The sequence below is a fragment of the Hibiscus syriacus genome, unplaced genomic scaffold, assembly GCF_006381635.1.
Source record: "Hibiscus syriacus cultivar Baekdansim isolate YM2019G1 unplaced genomic scaffold, ASM638163v2 tig00110472_pilon, whole genome shotgun sequence".
Taxonomy (NCBI): Eukaryota; Viridiplantae; Streptophyta; class Magnoliopsida; order Malvales; family Malvaceae; genus Hibiscus; species Hibiscus syriacus.
This window is the reverse complement of record NW_024062752.1, coordinates 2,938,938-2,954,669: the sequence shown is the minus strand read 5'-3', so window position 1 is coordinate 2,954,669 and position 15,732 is coordinate 2,938,938. Positions and strand designations below refer to the sequence as shown.

The window sequence follows — 15,732 nt, the reverse complement described above, 5'->3', positions numbered from 1 at the left end:
TTATTTAGATTGTCATCCCTTTTTACTATAAATTAAAAGTATGTGTGTGGAAGACATATTTGAAAACTCGTCTTGTATTATGTGCTTTTTCTCTATGTGGCGACAATTAAAGCACATATTAAGTTGAAACGAAGGGGAAAAAAGAAAATTTGTGATAAAAAGTAAACACACATTATATGTGTTGGAGGCATGTAATTGTACGAGTATGAATGAGAGTCGAACTGCAACAACGACACATATTTTTTTTGATAACACAGTAAAAACAAAAAACTTCTAAAATGACACATAATTATTGTTTTTATATTTAATTACTTAATATATATGTTCAAAAAATTACATTTAAATACTTAAAAACCTCATTATCTTGATGGCGTGTGAATGAAAATTTTCAAGCGGGCTTTCAAATTTCATCCCTTCAAAAATTTAGAGTTTAAAAACCTTTTTTTGGATAAGTAAAATTTTATTCATCCAAAAGAAAGCAACAAAGCTGCTACAAGAAAACAATACAAATAACTATATCAACCCCCAATTAAGGCACAACCGCCTATTTACAGCATCAATCCTATTCGTATGACACCTATGTAGCTTAATTCTAATAGCCTCACTAATTTTATTTACAATTGAATCAACCGAACGAGTCACACCTCTAAAACACTTGTGATTTCGCTCCTCCCAAATAAAGTAAATAAAACCAGTCCAAACTAACTTGAGGATATGGACCAAGAGGGACTTACCTTTAAAATTCAAAATCATCCAGTGAATAGCATCATCCCAACATCTCAGCATTTGGTGTTGCAGACCACAAGCGTGCATAATTGCACACCAGATATCACTCGTATAGGAGCATTCCAAGAATAAATGGTTTCGAGTTTCCTCGCTAACCCCACACAACCCACACAAATTATCAGTCACAATACCAAAACAGCCTAATTTGTCCTTGGTTGGCAGTCTATCCAGTAGCATCATCCAAGCAACCAAAGAAAATTTAGGGACATGAGCTGGGAACCAAATCAACCGATGCCAAATCACCTTTTCTCTCCTTTCTCTGATATTATCCCAAATCAATCTGCCCTTAATCTATGACAAATTAGCCATATGACTGAAAAGCCTTCTAGCCTCTTCCCTCATCTTAATCAGTTTGCAAAGAATCCAACTAAAGTGAGGTTTACTGGCAACATCCCAGTAATCAACAAACTTGAAACAGTAAATCTTAACCCAAACAATCCATAAGGACCCATCCCCAGTAAGAATGTTTTTATTAGCATAAGGCAGTAAGCCTTGCTCCAATCAGCAAGCTTCCTTAATCTCAAACCACCCTCTGATTTTAGAGTGCAAACCTGATTCCAGCTAACTCTAGCACCTCTTGCTAAAGTATCAATGCCCTTCCAGAAAAACCTGTTGAGTTAATCGAATGACGAAATTGGCCAAGAGGGGGGTGAATTGGCAATAAAAATTTTGTGGAAGCTTTTGCAGAAAATTGAAAGTAATTGCACAGCGATTTACAGTGGTTCGACTTTCTTAAACAAAGTCTACGTCCACTACCTTAGCTATCCACACTAAGGATTTTCCAACAAATTCACTAATTTGTTCTTTCTTTTGAGGCCAAAGAGATAACCTTACAATTCCCTCAAGAGTATACCCCAACTCTTGAGAACACTCTTTTCTCAAAGAGAAGATTACAAATTTGCAAACTTACAAGAAAACCTCACAAGGTAAGATGTTTGCACAATTCTAGAACAAAGAAAAGAACACTCAAAGATGAATACAATTGAGCACAAAAAGTGTTCTTGAAAGCAAAATGAGTATTGAATGAAAATAGGATTGAAATGCTCAAACTTGAGGTTTGATGCTTTCTCTTTGACTCTCTCTTGATTCTAGTTGCTTGATGTTTCTTGTTATTGATCAATGGCTTCTAAGCTTGCTTAAATACACCTTGGATCACTTCTGAACGTTGGGGATGATTAGAGAAGATATTATAGCCGTTTTAGTGTGAAAACATTTAATAAAACAGCTTGGAGCGTGGGGGGAATCGGTTCCCCCTCATAGGGAATCGGTTCCCTAAGTGTAAAATTCAAATATTTCGACCGTTGTACAAGGGGGGAATCGGTACCCCCTTGGGGGGAATCGGTTCCCTCCGAGCATACTGGAATTCTCGGAGCCAAACCATTCAGGGGGGAATCAGTTCCTCCTATGGGGGGAATCGGTTCCCTCTGAGCAATCTGGAAATTTTGGCTCTGAATTGGTTCGAAATACTTTGTAAAATTATTTTGAAATTGTTTTATGATTAAAACTTAATTTTACACTTAAGTAAGGATTAAAAATGATTTTTGAAATATTTGGAGTAATGTTTTGATATTCGAATAGTTATATCGAATATACTTAAAAAATCATTTGGAAAATCTTAAAATCCATTTAACTTAATTTGTTATATCGAAATATCAAAATGTTTCAACAATCTCCCCCTTTTTGATATAACAAAACATTTTAGTAATTTTAAGATTTTTGAAATCAAGTTTTGAAATTACTCCCCCTTACTTTAACACTTCTTCAATTTATTATGTATTCTCCCCCTTTTTGTTAAATCAAAAAGACATTGTAAAACAAGGTTTTGAAATCATTTAGCCAATTGATTTATTAATTATAAGCTTAAGCTGCTAAGATCACAATCAAAAGAGAGGTTAGCCATTAGTTTCATCAATATTCATAAATAATGTGATATGGCAAAAATTGGTCATATTGCTAATGATGATGCAAAAATGAATAAAACATATAAGTTCACACTATTCATAAATCTAAAATCCAACAATCCATAAAATCAAACAATCCAAAATATTGAAACAATATTCATTTTGTTCAAAGTTTTAAAGCTAAACATAAAATCAAGCATCCGGATCGGTAGGAGGAAAACGGGCTCGCATAGCAGCCATTTCATGAGTTAGTTCATTGATACGAGCGTTGGTAGATTCATTGTTTGCACGCATCTCCCGAAGAATCTCTAATTGTTGAGCTCCCATTGTGGATAAATGAGACTCTATAGAGGAAAAGCGCGAGTCCATGGTAGCGTATCGGAAATCGAATGTCTCCATAAAGGATTGAAAATATGGAGGCATTTGATGCGTTTGTTGTGCTTGCTCCTCGGGCTGCTCTTCGGGCTGATCAGGCTCATCTTCGGCTTCATCAATATCTTACATTAATTGCTCAAGCTCGGGATCTTCGTCACCTTTGGGTGGAGCTTGTGAAGAACTAGCTCCCGGAGTAGAAGATCGAACCCATTCACCGGTTTCTTTGTTCTTTACCCATCCCGCTCTCGTTAAGGAAAGAAGATTTATTTGTTTCTTAAGAGGAAAAACGGCATCTAGACCGACTCTAAGCCCAGCTTTGGAAAACAGATTACTCAAAAAGCAACCGTAAACTAGAGATGAACAGTGTTTCTTGTTAGGAACAAGATTTACGGTTTCAACAATTTCAGTAAAAATAATCTGAGGTAGGTTAATTTTAATACGGTTTTCGAAACAATGTAACCACCAAAGATCCAAAGCTCTAAGAGTAGAATAACGACCTCCGGATGGTCGAAACCACCAAGAAATCATTAGATGAAGAAAACGCTCATGTAGGTCTAAGACACTCGCACTATCTATTCTTTTATAACGAGAACCTAAAATTTGTTTTTCATTCGAAATACCATCATTATCTAATCCAAATGTATTGGCTATATATGACGGGTCAATATATAAGAATTGTCCTAGGAGGTAGGAACGAATTCCTATGGTTTCGGTTTCAGCTTGGTTTTTAACACATACGGCATTAGAGTAGAATATACGAACAAGTTGATGGTAAACGATGGGTTCAAGATCAAATAGTTTATCAAATTTCCATTCTTGTAAAATGGGAAGATATTTAAAATCGATAGCTAACATAGCTTGACGAGAAGGAATACGTTCTTCCCAGATTTTGTAAGAATCGAAATATTGATAATACCAAAATCGGTGATTTCTAGACCCAGGATGATTAAAACACGAATTTTGAATAGTCAAGTTAGGATCAGTGGGATTGGGATTAGAAATTGGAATAGAAGGAGGATTTGGAGGTGGATTTGGTTGACGACTAGAACGACTAGATGAAGACCTAGGACGTTTAGGATTTGACATGGTGAAGGAAATCGGAATAGATAGAATAACCTGCAATTTTTAAAACAAATGTATGCAACTCAATTAATCCCAAAACTCAATTGAGTCCTCAATATTTCAAGGTTCTCTAAATCAATCCTAATGGGCAAAGTTTTTGAGAAACTCTTGAAAAATATGGTTTTGAGAAACAATATATGTATATTTTTCATAATAACAACATAATTTAATCAAAACACAATAATTTGAAAAATAACATTTTTTTTATTTCGAAAATTAAAAAAATTTGAAAAATTCTTGTGTTTTTGATGAAATTAGTTGTAACATCTAGTTTCTAATCACTAAATAATCAATGCCCGATCACTATTTCAACCTAGAACTAATTAAAACTAATCCTATGTTCAAAAATAATGAAATAAAGAGTTTAGAAATATTACCTTGAAAGATTAAGATTGAGGGGATTTAGATGTTGTTTGCACGACTTTAATGATTTCAACATGTTTAGAAGATGATATATGAAATAAATTCCGATTAATATCGTCGATTTGAGACAAAAATGGAGATTTGAGGGTGTAGGAGGTGAAGAACGGCGGAAGAGAGGGAGAGAAGAGGGTTTTGGGATTTTGGGGGTGTTCTGCCGATTTTAACAGAACCCCAGGGGGGTATCGATTCCCCTGTGGGGGGAATCGGTTCCCCTTCAAAGGGGGAATCGGTTCCCTCAGGGGGGATCGATTCCTTCTGTACCAAAATGCTAAAATCCGATTTTTTTAAGCACAAAATGCTAAATTAATCTTTTCTAGTGGTATTGGCAACTCATATATCAAAAATTAATTATGTTCAAACAATTAAATTAATCTTTAATTAATTTTTGAACATAAAATTAATTTTCACTAAGAATCACAAACTCCCCCTAACTAATAGCAAGAATGCAATCAAAAATTATTATTATAAGCATTTTTCAAGATTTATTAAAAGTGCTAAAATTATTTTAAACACTAAGTGAAGATAGGTTGGTCAAACCTAATTCTCTCCTAAGTGTCCAAAATCTTTCCTTGTCTAAGGGTTTTGTAAAGATATCCGCTAATTGGTGCAAAGTATCAACAAATTCTAGAACTACATCTTCCTTAGTGACATGGTCTCTAATGAAGTGATGTCTTATTTCAATATGCTTAGTTCTAGAGTGTTGGATGGGATTTTTAGTGAGACAAATAGCACTAGTATTGTCACACTTGATAGGAATAGTACCTACTTCAATTCCATAATCAAAAAGTTGTTGTTTCATCCATAAAACTTGTGCACAACAACTACCGGCTGAAATGTATTCCGCTTCAGTGGTAGATAATGCAACACAATTTTGTTTCTTTGAAAACCAAGAAATCAGCATATTTCCAAGGAATTGGCAAGTACCGGAGGTGCTTTTCCTATCTAATTTGCATCCTCCATAATCCGCATCAGAAAAAGCATGCAAGCTAAAACTAGAATCTCTAGGATACCAAAGTCCTAAACTAGGAGTGTCCTTAAGGTATCTAAAGATTCTCTTAACAGCTAGTAAATGTGATTCCTTAGGACATGATTGAAATCTAGCACATAAGCAAACACTAAACATAATGTCCGGTCTACTTGCAGTTAGATAAAGCAAAGAGCCAATCATTGACCTATATAATTTAACATCTACACATTTACCTCCTTCATCTAAGTCAAGCTTTGTTGAAGAGCTCATTGGAGTGTTATGAGGTTTCCCATTTTCCAGTCCAAACTTCTTGAGCATATCTTTGACGTACTTAGCTTGATTAATGAAGATGCCATCTTTTCTTTGCTTGATTTGGAGTCCCAAGAAAAATGAGAGCTCCCCCATCATGCTCATCTCAAACTCACTTTGCATTAGCTTAGAAAATTATTGGCAAAGAACATCATTAGTAGAACCAAATATTATATCATCAACATAAATTTGAACTACTAATAAATCTTTACCTTTTCTCTTTAAAAACAATGTAGTGTCAACCTTTCCTTTTAAAAAATCTTTTTCAATTAAAAAATTTGACAATCTTTCATACCAAGCTCTAGGAGCTTGTTTTAAACCATAAAGAGCTTTTGTCAATTTTAAAACATGATCCGGAAAATTTGAATCTTCAAAACCTGGAGGTTGTTCCACGTACACTTCTTCTTTTATAAAACCATTTAAAAATGCACTTTTAACATCCATTTGATATAATTTAAATTCATTGAAACATGCAAATGCTAATAACATTCTAATTGCTTCCATCCTAGCTACGGGAGCGTATGTTTCATCATAGTCTATGCCTTCTTCTTGAGTATAGCCTTGAGCAACAAGTCTAGCCTTGTTCCTCACTATATTACCACTTTCATCAAGTTTATTTCTAAAAACCCATCTAGTACCTACAGTAGATTTATTACTAGGCCTTTCAACTAATATCCATACTTTACTTCTCTCAAATTGATTTAATTCTTCTTGCATAGCCATAATCCAATGTTCATCTTTTAATGCTTCTTTGATGTTCTTAGGCTCTATACATGAAATAAATGCAACATAATTACAGATATTTCTAAGAGAAGATCGAGTAGTTACCCCTTTTGATGGATCACCTATAATTTCACCATCTTTGACATAGTTGTACTCTCTTGGAAAAGATACTTCCCTTTCTTCAATGGTTGGATTCTCGAGGGGATCATGAGTTTCCTCATCTTTTGTTTCTTCCTTTGATGATGATTCTCCAACGTCATGTCTAACGTCATTTGCTTGTACAATACCTACATCATCATTAACAGAAGAATCATTCCTCGGAAGGGGATTATCATCGAAAACAATATGTATAGACTCTTCTACAACTAAAGTTCTTTTATTAAATACACGATAAGCTTTAGAGTTTAAGGAATAACCCAGAAAAATTCCTTCATCACTTTTAGCATCAAATTTACCAAGATTTTCTTTACCGTTGTTTAAAACAAAACATTTACATCCAAAAGGATGAAAATAGCTAATGTTAGGCTTTTTATTTTTGAGAATTTAATATGGAGTTTTCTTTAAAATTGGCCTAATCATTACTCGATTTATAACATAACAAGCGGTATTTGTGGCTTCCGCCTAAAAATATTTTGGCAAATTATTTTCACAAAGCATGGTTCTAGCCATTTCTTCTAAAGTTCGATTTTTCCTCTCAACAACTCCATTTTGTTGAGGGGTTCTAGGTGCTGAAAAATTGTGGCTAATACCATTAGAATTACAAAACTCAATAAATCCAAGATTTTCAAATTCAGTTCCATGATCACTTTTAACACTAGTGATAGAGTAACCTTTTTCATTTTGGATTATTTTTGAAAATGTGATGAAATTTTCTAATGCTTCATCTTTAGTACTTAAGAATATAACCCAAGTGTATCTAGAATAGTCATCTACCAAGACAAATGCATATTGTTTTCCTCCCAAGCTAGTAGTTCTAGTTGGCCCAAAAAGATCTAAATGGATCAATTGTAATACTCTACTAGTTGATACATCATTAATAGATTTAAAATAAACTCGTTTTTGTTTTCCTTTAGCACAAGCATCACAGATTTTATCATTATCAAATTTAAGCTTAGGCAACCCTCTTACTAAGTCTCCTTGAATTAACCGTTGCAAAACACTCATACTAGCATGACCTAGTCTCCTATGCCATAACCAACTATCATGCTCATCCTTAGCAACTAGGCATAAATTAGTCATATCAATAGAATCTAAATGCACCATGTAAATGTTTCCTATTCTATGACCAACAAGCATAATCCGATTAGATGCAATGTCAATGACTTTACAACCATTAATTTCAAATAAGACATTGAATCCTTTATCGCATAATTGACTAATACTTAATAGATTATGCTTTAATCCATTCACATATAAAACATTCTTAATTTGTATGGAAGAGGTATTACCTATTGTACCAATACCTTAAATGTGACCTTTTGAATTGTCTCCAAAAGTCACTTCTCCTCCATTTTTGGCGTTAAGCTCAATGAACCGGCTTTTGTCTCCGGTTATGTGTCTTGAGCATCCACTATCAAGGTACCATGAATTTGAATTTGTTTCCCGTGCCTTGTAGCAATGCTCCTTTCCCTACAAACATAGATTAATTTTTGATTTTTGGTACCCAAATTCTTTTGGGTCCATATTCATTAGTTTCCAAAATCCTAGTTCCCTTAGGTATCCATTTGTGTAGGATATCTTTATCTTTAGTAGTAATGAGTCCTTTAGGAACCCATATACTTCTAAAGATTTTACCATTTAAGGTTCGTTGAGGATTTCTATGATTGTAGTTTCTAAAATCTTTTCTAACAAAGTTGGATTTTGAATTTTCTCCTTTTTCAAAACGTTTTGTTCCAACTTTATCAAAAGAAGTTTTAAGATCATCAATTTTCTTTTGATGATCATTATTGACCTTTGAAAGTAAATTTTGCAAATCTAAATTTTTCTTTTCAAACTCTTCTAGTTTGATTTGCAAATCTTTAATTTTACTTTCAAGATCATTGTTGGTTTTGGATATGAGTTTATTTTCATTTTTCAACTTTGAAACATCATTTTTATATTTTAAAAATAATTTCTCATAATCCGAAGCCAACCCATTATATTCCTCTAATAGCTCATCATAAGATAAATCATCAAAATCAGATGAGTTAGAGGTTACCTTAGAATCTTCCCCAAATGCCATCAAGCACAAGTTTGCTACTTCTTGTTCCTCTTCATCGGAACCTTCTTCATCGCTCCATGTAGCCACATGAGCCTTGTGCTTATTCTTTGATTGACCCTTCTTCTTCAATTGTGGGCAATCATATTTGACATGCCCTGGCTTTTTCCATTCATAGCAAATGATCGGGTCCTTCTCTTTTGGTTCATCTTTGAGGCCTTCATTTCGTTTGAATTTTCTTCCTCGGTAAGGTCTCATCATTTTTCTGAACCGTTTGGCAAACAATGCCATTTCCTCGTCATCATCATCATCATTAGAATCACTCATCTTTTGTGGATTTGAGAGCAACTCCAATGTTTTTCTTCTTCTCCTTCTCCTTTGGTGTCTCTTCAACTTTATCAAGGTCCACCTCATCTTCAAGCATCATCTCATGAGTGAGGAGTGAACCGATAAGTTCTTCAAGAGTTAAGGACGATAGGTCCTTAGACTCGATGATTGACGTCTTCTTTGATTGCCATGATTTTGGGAGGGATTAGACTAACTTCCTCACAAGCTTTTCATTTGAGATGATCTCTCCATATGATTTGAGACCATTGACAATCGTTGAAAATCTATCCGTCATAGCTTTGATGTCTTCATTTGGTTTCATCCTGAAATTTTCATAGCTATGCGTTAGAATACTAATTTTTGATTTCTTTACCTCATCGGTACCTTCATGTGTAACTTGAAGCTTGTCCCATATTTCTTTGGCGGTTGTACACGATGAAACTCTTCCGTATTCATCTGGTCCAAGAGCACAAAAGATAATATGGATGGCTTTGGAGTTGAGCTGGAACATTTTTGTATCTCCTTCACTCCACAACCTTGGATGAGTGATAGGCTTAATGTATCCTTCTTCTACGGCATTCCATGCTCCCATGTCACTTGCTTGAATGAAGTACATCATTCTGTTCTTCCAATAGGCGTAGTTAGCTCCATTGAAGAAATGAGGCTTGTTGACGGGCATCGAATCGAGACCGGAGTCGTAATTTGAAGTGGAGGCCATTGATGACTTGGTAATCGATGTAACTCTTCCCGGATCGACTCAAGAGGCGATTAAACCTTCAAATGAGTTAGGCTCTGATGCCAATTGTTGAGTTAATCGAATGACGAAATTGGCCAAGAGGGGGGTGAATTGGCAATAAAAATTTTGTGGAAGCTTTTGCAGAAAATTGAAAGTAATTGCACAGCGATTTACAGTGGTTCGACTTTCTCAAACAAAGTCTACGTCCACTACCTTAGCTATCCACACTAAGGATTTTCCAACAAATTCACTAATTTGTTCTTTCTTTTGAGGCCAAAGAGATAACCTTACAATTCCCTCAAGAGTATACCCCAACTCTTGAGAACACTCTTTTCTCAAAGAGAAGATTACAAATTTGCAAACTTACAAGAAAACCTCACAAGGTAAGATGTTTGCACAATTCTAGAACAAAGAAAAGAACACTCAAAGATGAATACAATTGAGCACAAAAAGTGTTCTTGAAAGCAAAATGAGTATTAAATGAAAATAGGCTTGAAATGCTCAAACTTGAGGTTTGATGCTTTCTCTTTGACTCTCTCTTGATTCTAGTTGCTTGATGTTTCTTGTTATTGATCAATGGCTTCTAAGCTTGCTTAAATACACCTTGGATCACTTCTGAACGTTGGGGATGATTAGAGAAGATATTATAGCCGTTTTAGTGTGAAAACATTTAATAAAACAGCTTGGAGCGTGGGGGAATCGGTTCCCCCTCATAGGGAATCGGTTCCCTAAGTGTAAAATTCAAATATTTAGACCGTTGTACAAGGGGGAATCGGTACCCCCTTGGGGGGAATCGATTCCCTCCGAGCATACTGGAATTCTCGGAGCCAAACCATTCAGGGGGGAATCGGTTCCTCCTATGGGGGGAATCGGTTCCCTCTGAGCAATCTGGAAATTTTGGCTTTGAATTGGTTCGAAATACTTTGTAAAATTATTTTGAAATTGTTTTATGATTAAAACTTAATTTTACACTTAAGTAAGGATTAAAAATGATTTTTGAAATATTTGGAGTAATGTTTTGATATTCGAATAGTTATATCGAATATACTTAGAAAATCATTTGGAAAATCTTAAAATCCATTTAACTTAATTTGTTATATCGAAATATCAAAATGTTTCAACAAAACCTCAAGCAGAGCTTCTCAATATATCTTATGACCCCCTTAGGCAATATAAACAGCCTACATCAGTAACCAAATAAACTGAACATGACAGACTTCACAGACATCAGTAACCAAATAAACTGAGTTTCTTACTAGACCATTTGTCAATCCTCTCTTTAATTTTCACAAGTAAAGCTGAGCAGTCCTTACTTATGAGCTTACGGGTAACCAAGGGCACCCCTAAGTACCTAACAGGAAGATGGCCAATCCTAAAACTAGTAGTTCTTTGGATCAGTTCTAGCTCATCCCAAGCCACTCCACAAGCAAACAACTCAGTTTTCGAAGCATTCAGCTTAAGACCATAGAGTTCATAAAACTTTTCAAGAGTGCTAACAACCCCCAACATAGTATCCAAAGACCCATGACAGAACAGAAGCAAGTCATCAGCAAAACATAGGTGAGTAAGGGGTATTCTTTTGCATTTAGGATGGAATCTAAAAACACTATTCTTTGCTGCAGCATCCAGCAGAGAAGATAGAACATTCATAACAATAACAAAGAGATAAGGGGATAGAGGATCCCCTTGTCTCATACCCTAGCACCCTTAAAATATCCCACCAAGCTTCCATTCAAAGAGATAGAATAACTAGGGGTAGTTATACAAGCTTTTATCCATCCACAAAATACTTCAGGATGTCTCAAAGCTTTCAAAACAGTCATTAAGAAATCCCAGCAAATTGAGTCAAAGGCTTTTTGTAAGTCTATCTTAATGGTGCATCTAGAAGAAAGATTTTTCCTATAGTATCCCCTAACAATTTCTTAGGCAAGCAAAGTGTTTTCAACTATGTTTCTACCCTTAACAAATGCTGACTGGTTAGGAGAGATCATACCAGGGAAATACAAAGCTAATCTAGTGACCAATATTCTAGTGATTGTCTTGTAAATCACTGAACAACAAGAAATGAGTCTAAATTCCTTAGCCATGCATGCATTTAAGGATTTAGGAGCTAAAACTATGACAGTGACATTAAAGGCAGGCAGGAGAGTGGAAGTATGAAAGAAGTATCTTACAGCATTTAGGAAGTCATTGCACACAACCTCTCAAGCAGTCTTGAAGAATCATGAGGTGTAACCATCAGGTCCAGGACTTTTATTATTTCCTTGCCTGAACAATGCATCCTTGATCTCAATATTAGTGATCTTACCAGTAAGAATATCCTCAACACCAGTAGGTAGGGAGTAATTCAGGAAAGATTTGAGACACTCAGCAGAACAACCCTTCACCCTAGGGTTAGCGGTGCCAATAAGATCTTTGAAAAAATTCTCCAGTTTGGTTGCCATATCCTCAAAAGATTTATGATCAATTCCACTATTATCTTTAATAACCTTAATAGTGTTTCTCTTCTTGTTTACTTCCACTCTCTGATGAAAAAACCTAGTATTCAAATCACCTTCTTGGAGCCAGTGGACCTTAGCTCTTTGTCTATATAATTCAGATTCAGCCTCTTCAAGGGCTACTAATTCAGCTTGAAGTTTCTTCTCCTCATCCAGTCTCCTTTGATCCACTTGAACAAGGTTGTAAAGTTGAATTGATTCAAGTTCAGTCCTCTTAATAGTTACTCTGCCAGAAATATCAGAAAAATAGCTTCTGTTTAATTCCTTTAAAATTGGCTTTAATCTCTTCATCTTGCTAAAAAGTAATTGCATAGCATTACCCCTACATTGCTTCTGCCAAGAATCTTTAACAACCCTCAAGAAGTTCTCATTTGCAGTCCAACAATTAAAAATTTTGAACGGCTTAGGCTTATGAACCTGAGCCCTTTTCTGAGTCCAAACAATCCTAGGATAGTGGTTTGAAACACCCTAAGCTTTAAATTCCACAGCTGATTCTGGAAACTCAAACAACCATTGAGGGTTTATTAAGATTCTATCTAACTTTCGAGCTAAGAAGGAATTTTCTTGTTTATTGGACCAAGTGTAAAGTGGACCAATGAATGGATGATCTTGAAGCTCCAAATCCACCAAGCACTTTTTAAATTCCTCTATGTCAGAAGTGTTGTACATACCCAAAACATTAAAATCAGAACTCTCTTGAGCTTTGGCAAAGATGTTAAAATCTCCCCCAACCCCTCAAGAAGAGGAACCAACATCAGATTCCAAGCTCTTAAGATGCACCCATAAGCCTCTCCTAACCAGGCTATTGTTGCTGCCATAAACAGTAGTAATAACAATCCTATGGCTAGCCACATCACTAACAATTGAGATGACCTGATCACATTTCTTTAGAACAGAGAAGGTTAGCCTCTTTTTCCATAGAACCCAAAATCTACCTCCATCTGATAACTCATAGTTATATGCTAAACTTCAGTCAGCAGCCAATGCTTCAGCAAATCTAGGAAAGTTAACACTTCTAACTCTAGTTTACATGAAACATAATACATCTACTTCTAAATTTTCCAATCTTCTAAAGTCTTTGCCTTGCTTGAGCCCATTATTAAGCCCTCTAACATTCTAGAAACTTATGATCATCTGTTAGTGATGGGAGGGCCACCAGTACTAGCAACACAATTAACCCCAGCTTCTATAGCCCTCTCCATGTGTTCTTTCTTCTTAGTTTTAATCTCATTTAGGAGCAATGCAACCCCCAAGGAAGATGTCCTAGTCTTCCTATTGCCATAAGCAGCACCATCTTCTACAAGTAGATGAGCCTGCATTTGCCTTTTTATTTCCATGAGTCTTCTTCTTCTGAAGTAAAGAATCTTGCAGGGAAGGAAACTCTCCACAACTAGTGTTCTCCTGAATCACTCTAGGCAGAGCCATCTCAGCCACAACCCCTGTCAGGCCCTCACCATCTCGGTCAACGGACTGTTGTAACTTTAAGCAGGAACAACCTTCTCAAGATCTTGAGAGTGATCGGCATCACCTCTAACTATCTCTTGCACAATATCTCATGTGCATTCTTGAAGAGCATGTACAGACAGCTCCTCGGCATCACCAACCTTCAGCTCTGAAGATAAAGGCATAGGCACCTCACCACTCTGTGTAACAGTACCACTAGAGTTCATAGGCAAGTTAACTGCTGTATTAGCAATTTTGTATATCTTCTTAGAAAAAATAGGGTTTGGATTCTCTTTTCTCCTCCAAATCAGAGTATCCTTATTTTTCCCCTTAGCTTTGGCTCCCTCACCACATGAAATGGCTTAATGCCCAAAGATTTTGCACTGAGTACAAAATTTAGGGAGCCAAGGAGCATAGACTCGGATTATCACTAAAGAGCCATCCTACAACACTACATTGACCACATCTGGAATCACTATCCCAGCCTCAACCTCTACACATACCTTGGCAAATTCCAGTCTCTCCTTCGAGGCAGTTACAGAGTCCATATATAAAGGAACCCCAACAACACTAGCAATATAACTAAGGCCTCTTCTAGAAAAAAGCTCAAGAGGAACGTTATAAAGTTGAATCCACACTGGTATATGCTTGAAATCAAAGTCCAATTTCTTTAAGCTCGGTTCCCATTTCCTTAATACTAGGGGTTTGTTTTGAATGTGCCAAGGGCCATTCTCCAAAACCCAATCCCTCATATCAACATTCGAAAACGAAAAAACATAAATGTTAGATCCAGCTAAGATAACCTTGACCGACGAAAGCTTTCCCCATAAAATCTCAGCAATCCTCTGCATTGATCCAAAATTTGTAGGGGCTCCGATAAATTGGCCTACCACAGCGTGACTCCATTCAACAATCACCTCCTCGAATACAGCAGACGGAGGCTTGACAGTATAAATCCCCTCTGAGACTTCAGGCGGGAAGAAATCTAGGGCATGTTCCTTTGTTCCATTGAAAAGATTCCTCCAATCAAGCTCAGAATTTAACGATTCCATCAAAATTGAAACGAAATTGAGACGAAAGCACCCAAAATCAGCAATCAAGAAGCAACAATTAGCACCATAGAAACAAATCCGATAGCCCATTAGTCCTGCTAATGTGCGCCCAGAGAGGTCCCATCGTGCCTTAAAATTTAAATTTTAAACAACAGAGTTTAAAAACTTGTTTGATTCTATACAAATATTTTTTTCTTACTTTTATTTAGTACAATAGCAAGATGATGTAAAAAATATATAAAAAATATTAGTGTAACTATCTTAAATATAAAAAAATTATATTACTTTCTCAAGTCAAATTGAAGATTTTTATCATAAATTTGATTGACCATATCCAACTTTATATTTCATAATCCAAATTTAAATTTTAAAAATACTAACTTTAAATGCTCGGATCAAGTAAAAATTTATTTCATATATAAGGAAATTTTAAAATAATTTTATATATTTATAAGTTTTAATAGTACCAAATATCTCGAAATTATAAACTAAATTTTAAATTACTCCTTAAATTCTAAGACATTTTAATTAAATTATTAAATTAAATTATCGTTGTAACTGATGTGCCCCCTATTTAAACACAGATTAATATCTATTTTTAATCTACATCATATTTAAATTGGCTTTTAAGGTTTTGTCAAAAAAAATTGGCATTTAGTAAAAATTAATGAATATATTAATAAAAAACATGATTTGATACTTTAATTTGACGATTTAATTGAAACATTTTGAAATTTAGGAATTAGTTTGGATAAGGTTAAGAAATTAAGGACTTTTTTATAGGTTTAGGTTAACCCTTTCTATAGTTTGTTCCTTACAACCCTGTATTGTTCTATAATTCCGATTACTCCCCCTTGCTGTTTCTAAATAACA

General features: G+C 35.2%; 1 protein-coding gene across 1 annotated transcript; it reads right to left on the bottom strand.

Annotated features, from left to right (window-relative positions):
- Nucleotides 1-1,133: 1,133 nt before the first annotated feature.
- Nucleotides 1,134-11,561, bottom strand: LOC120127787. Its single transcript, XM_039145612.1, has 3 exons — nucleotides 11,218-11,561; nucleotides 10,994-11,047; nucleotides 1,134-1,395 (listed from the first exon to the last, which is right to left on the bottom strand). Exons 1-3 carry the CDS (start codon nucleotides 11,559-11,561, stop codon nucleotides 1,134-1,136), a joined length of 660 nt encoding a protein of 219 aa, XP_039001543.1.
- Between the last annotated feature and the right edge of the window lie 4,171 nt (nucleotides 11,562-15,732).

Coding starts and splice junctions, on each gene's coding strand:
- LOC120127787 (XM_039145612.1), bottom strand. CDS start 11,561: ATGAGACAAGGGGATCCTCTATCCCCTTATCTCTTTGTTATTGTTATG. Junction 11,048..11,217: donor ATTGGCCATCTTCCTGTTAG/GTACTTAGGGGT, acceptor TTACTGATGTAG/GCTGTTTATATTGCCTAAGG. Junction 1,396..10,993: donor ATTGAGAAGCTCTGCTTGAG/GTTTTGTTGAAA, acceptor TTAACTCAACAG/GTTTTTCTGGAAGGGCATTG.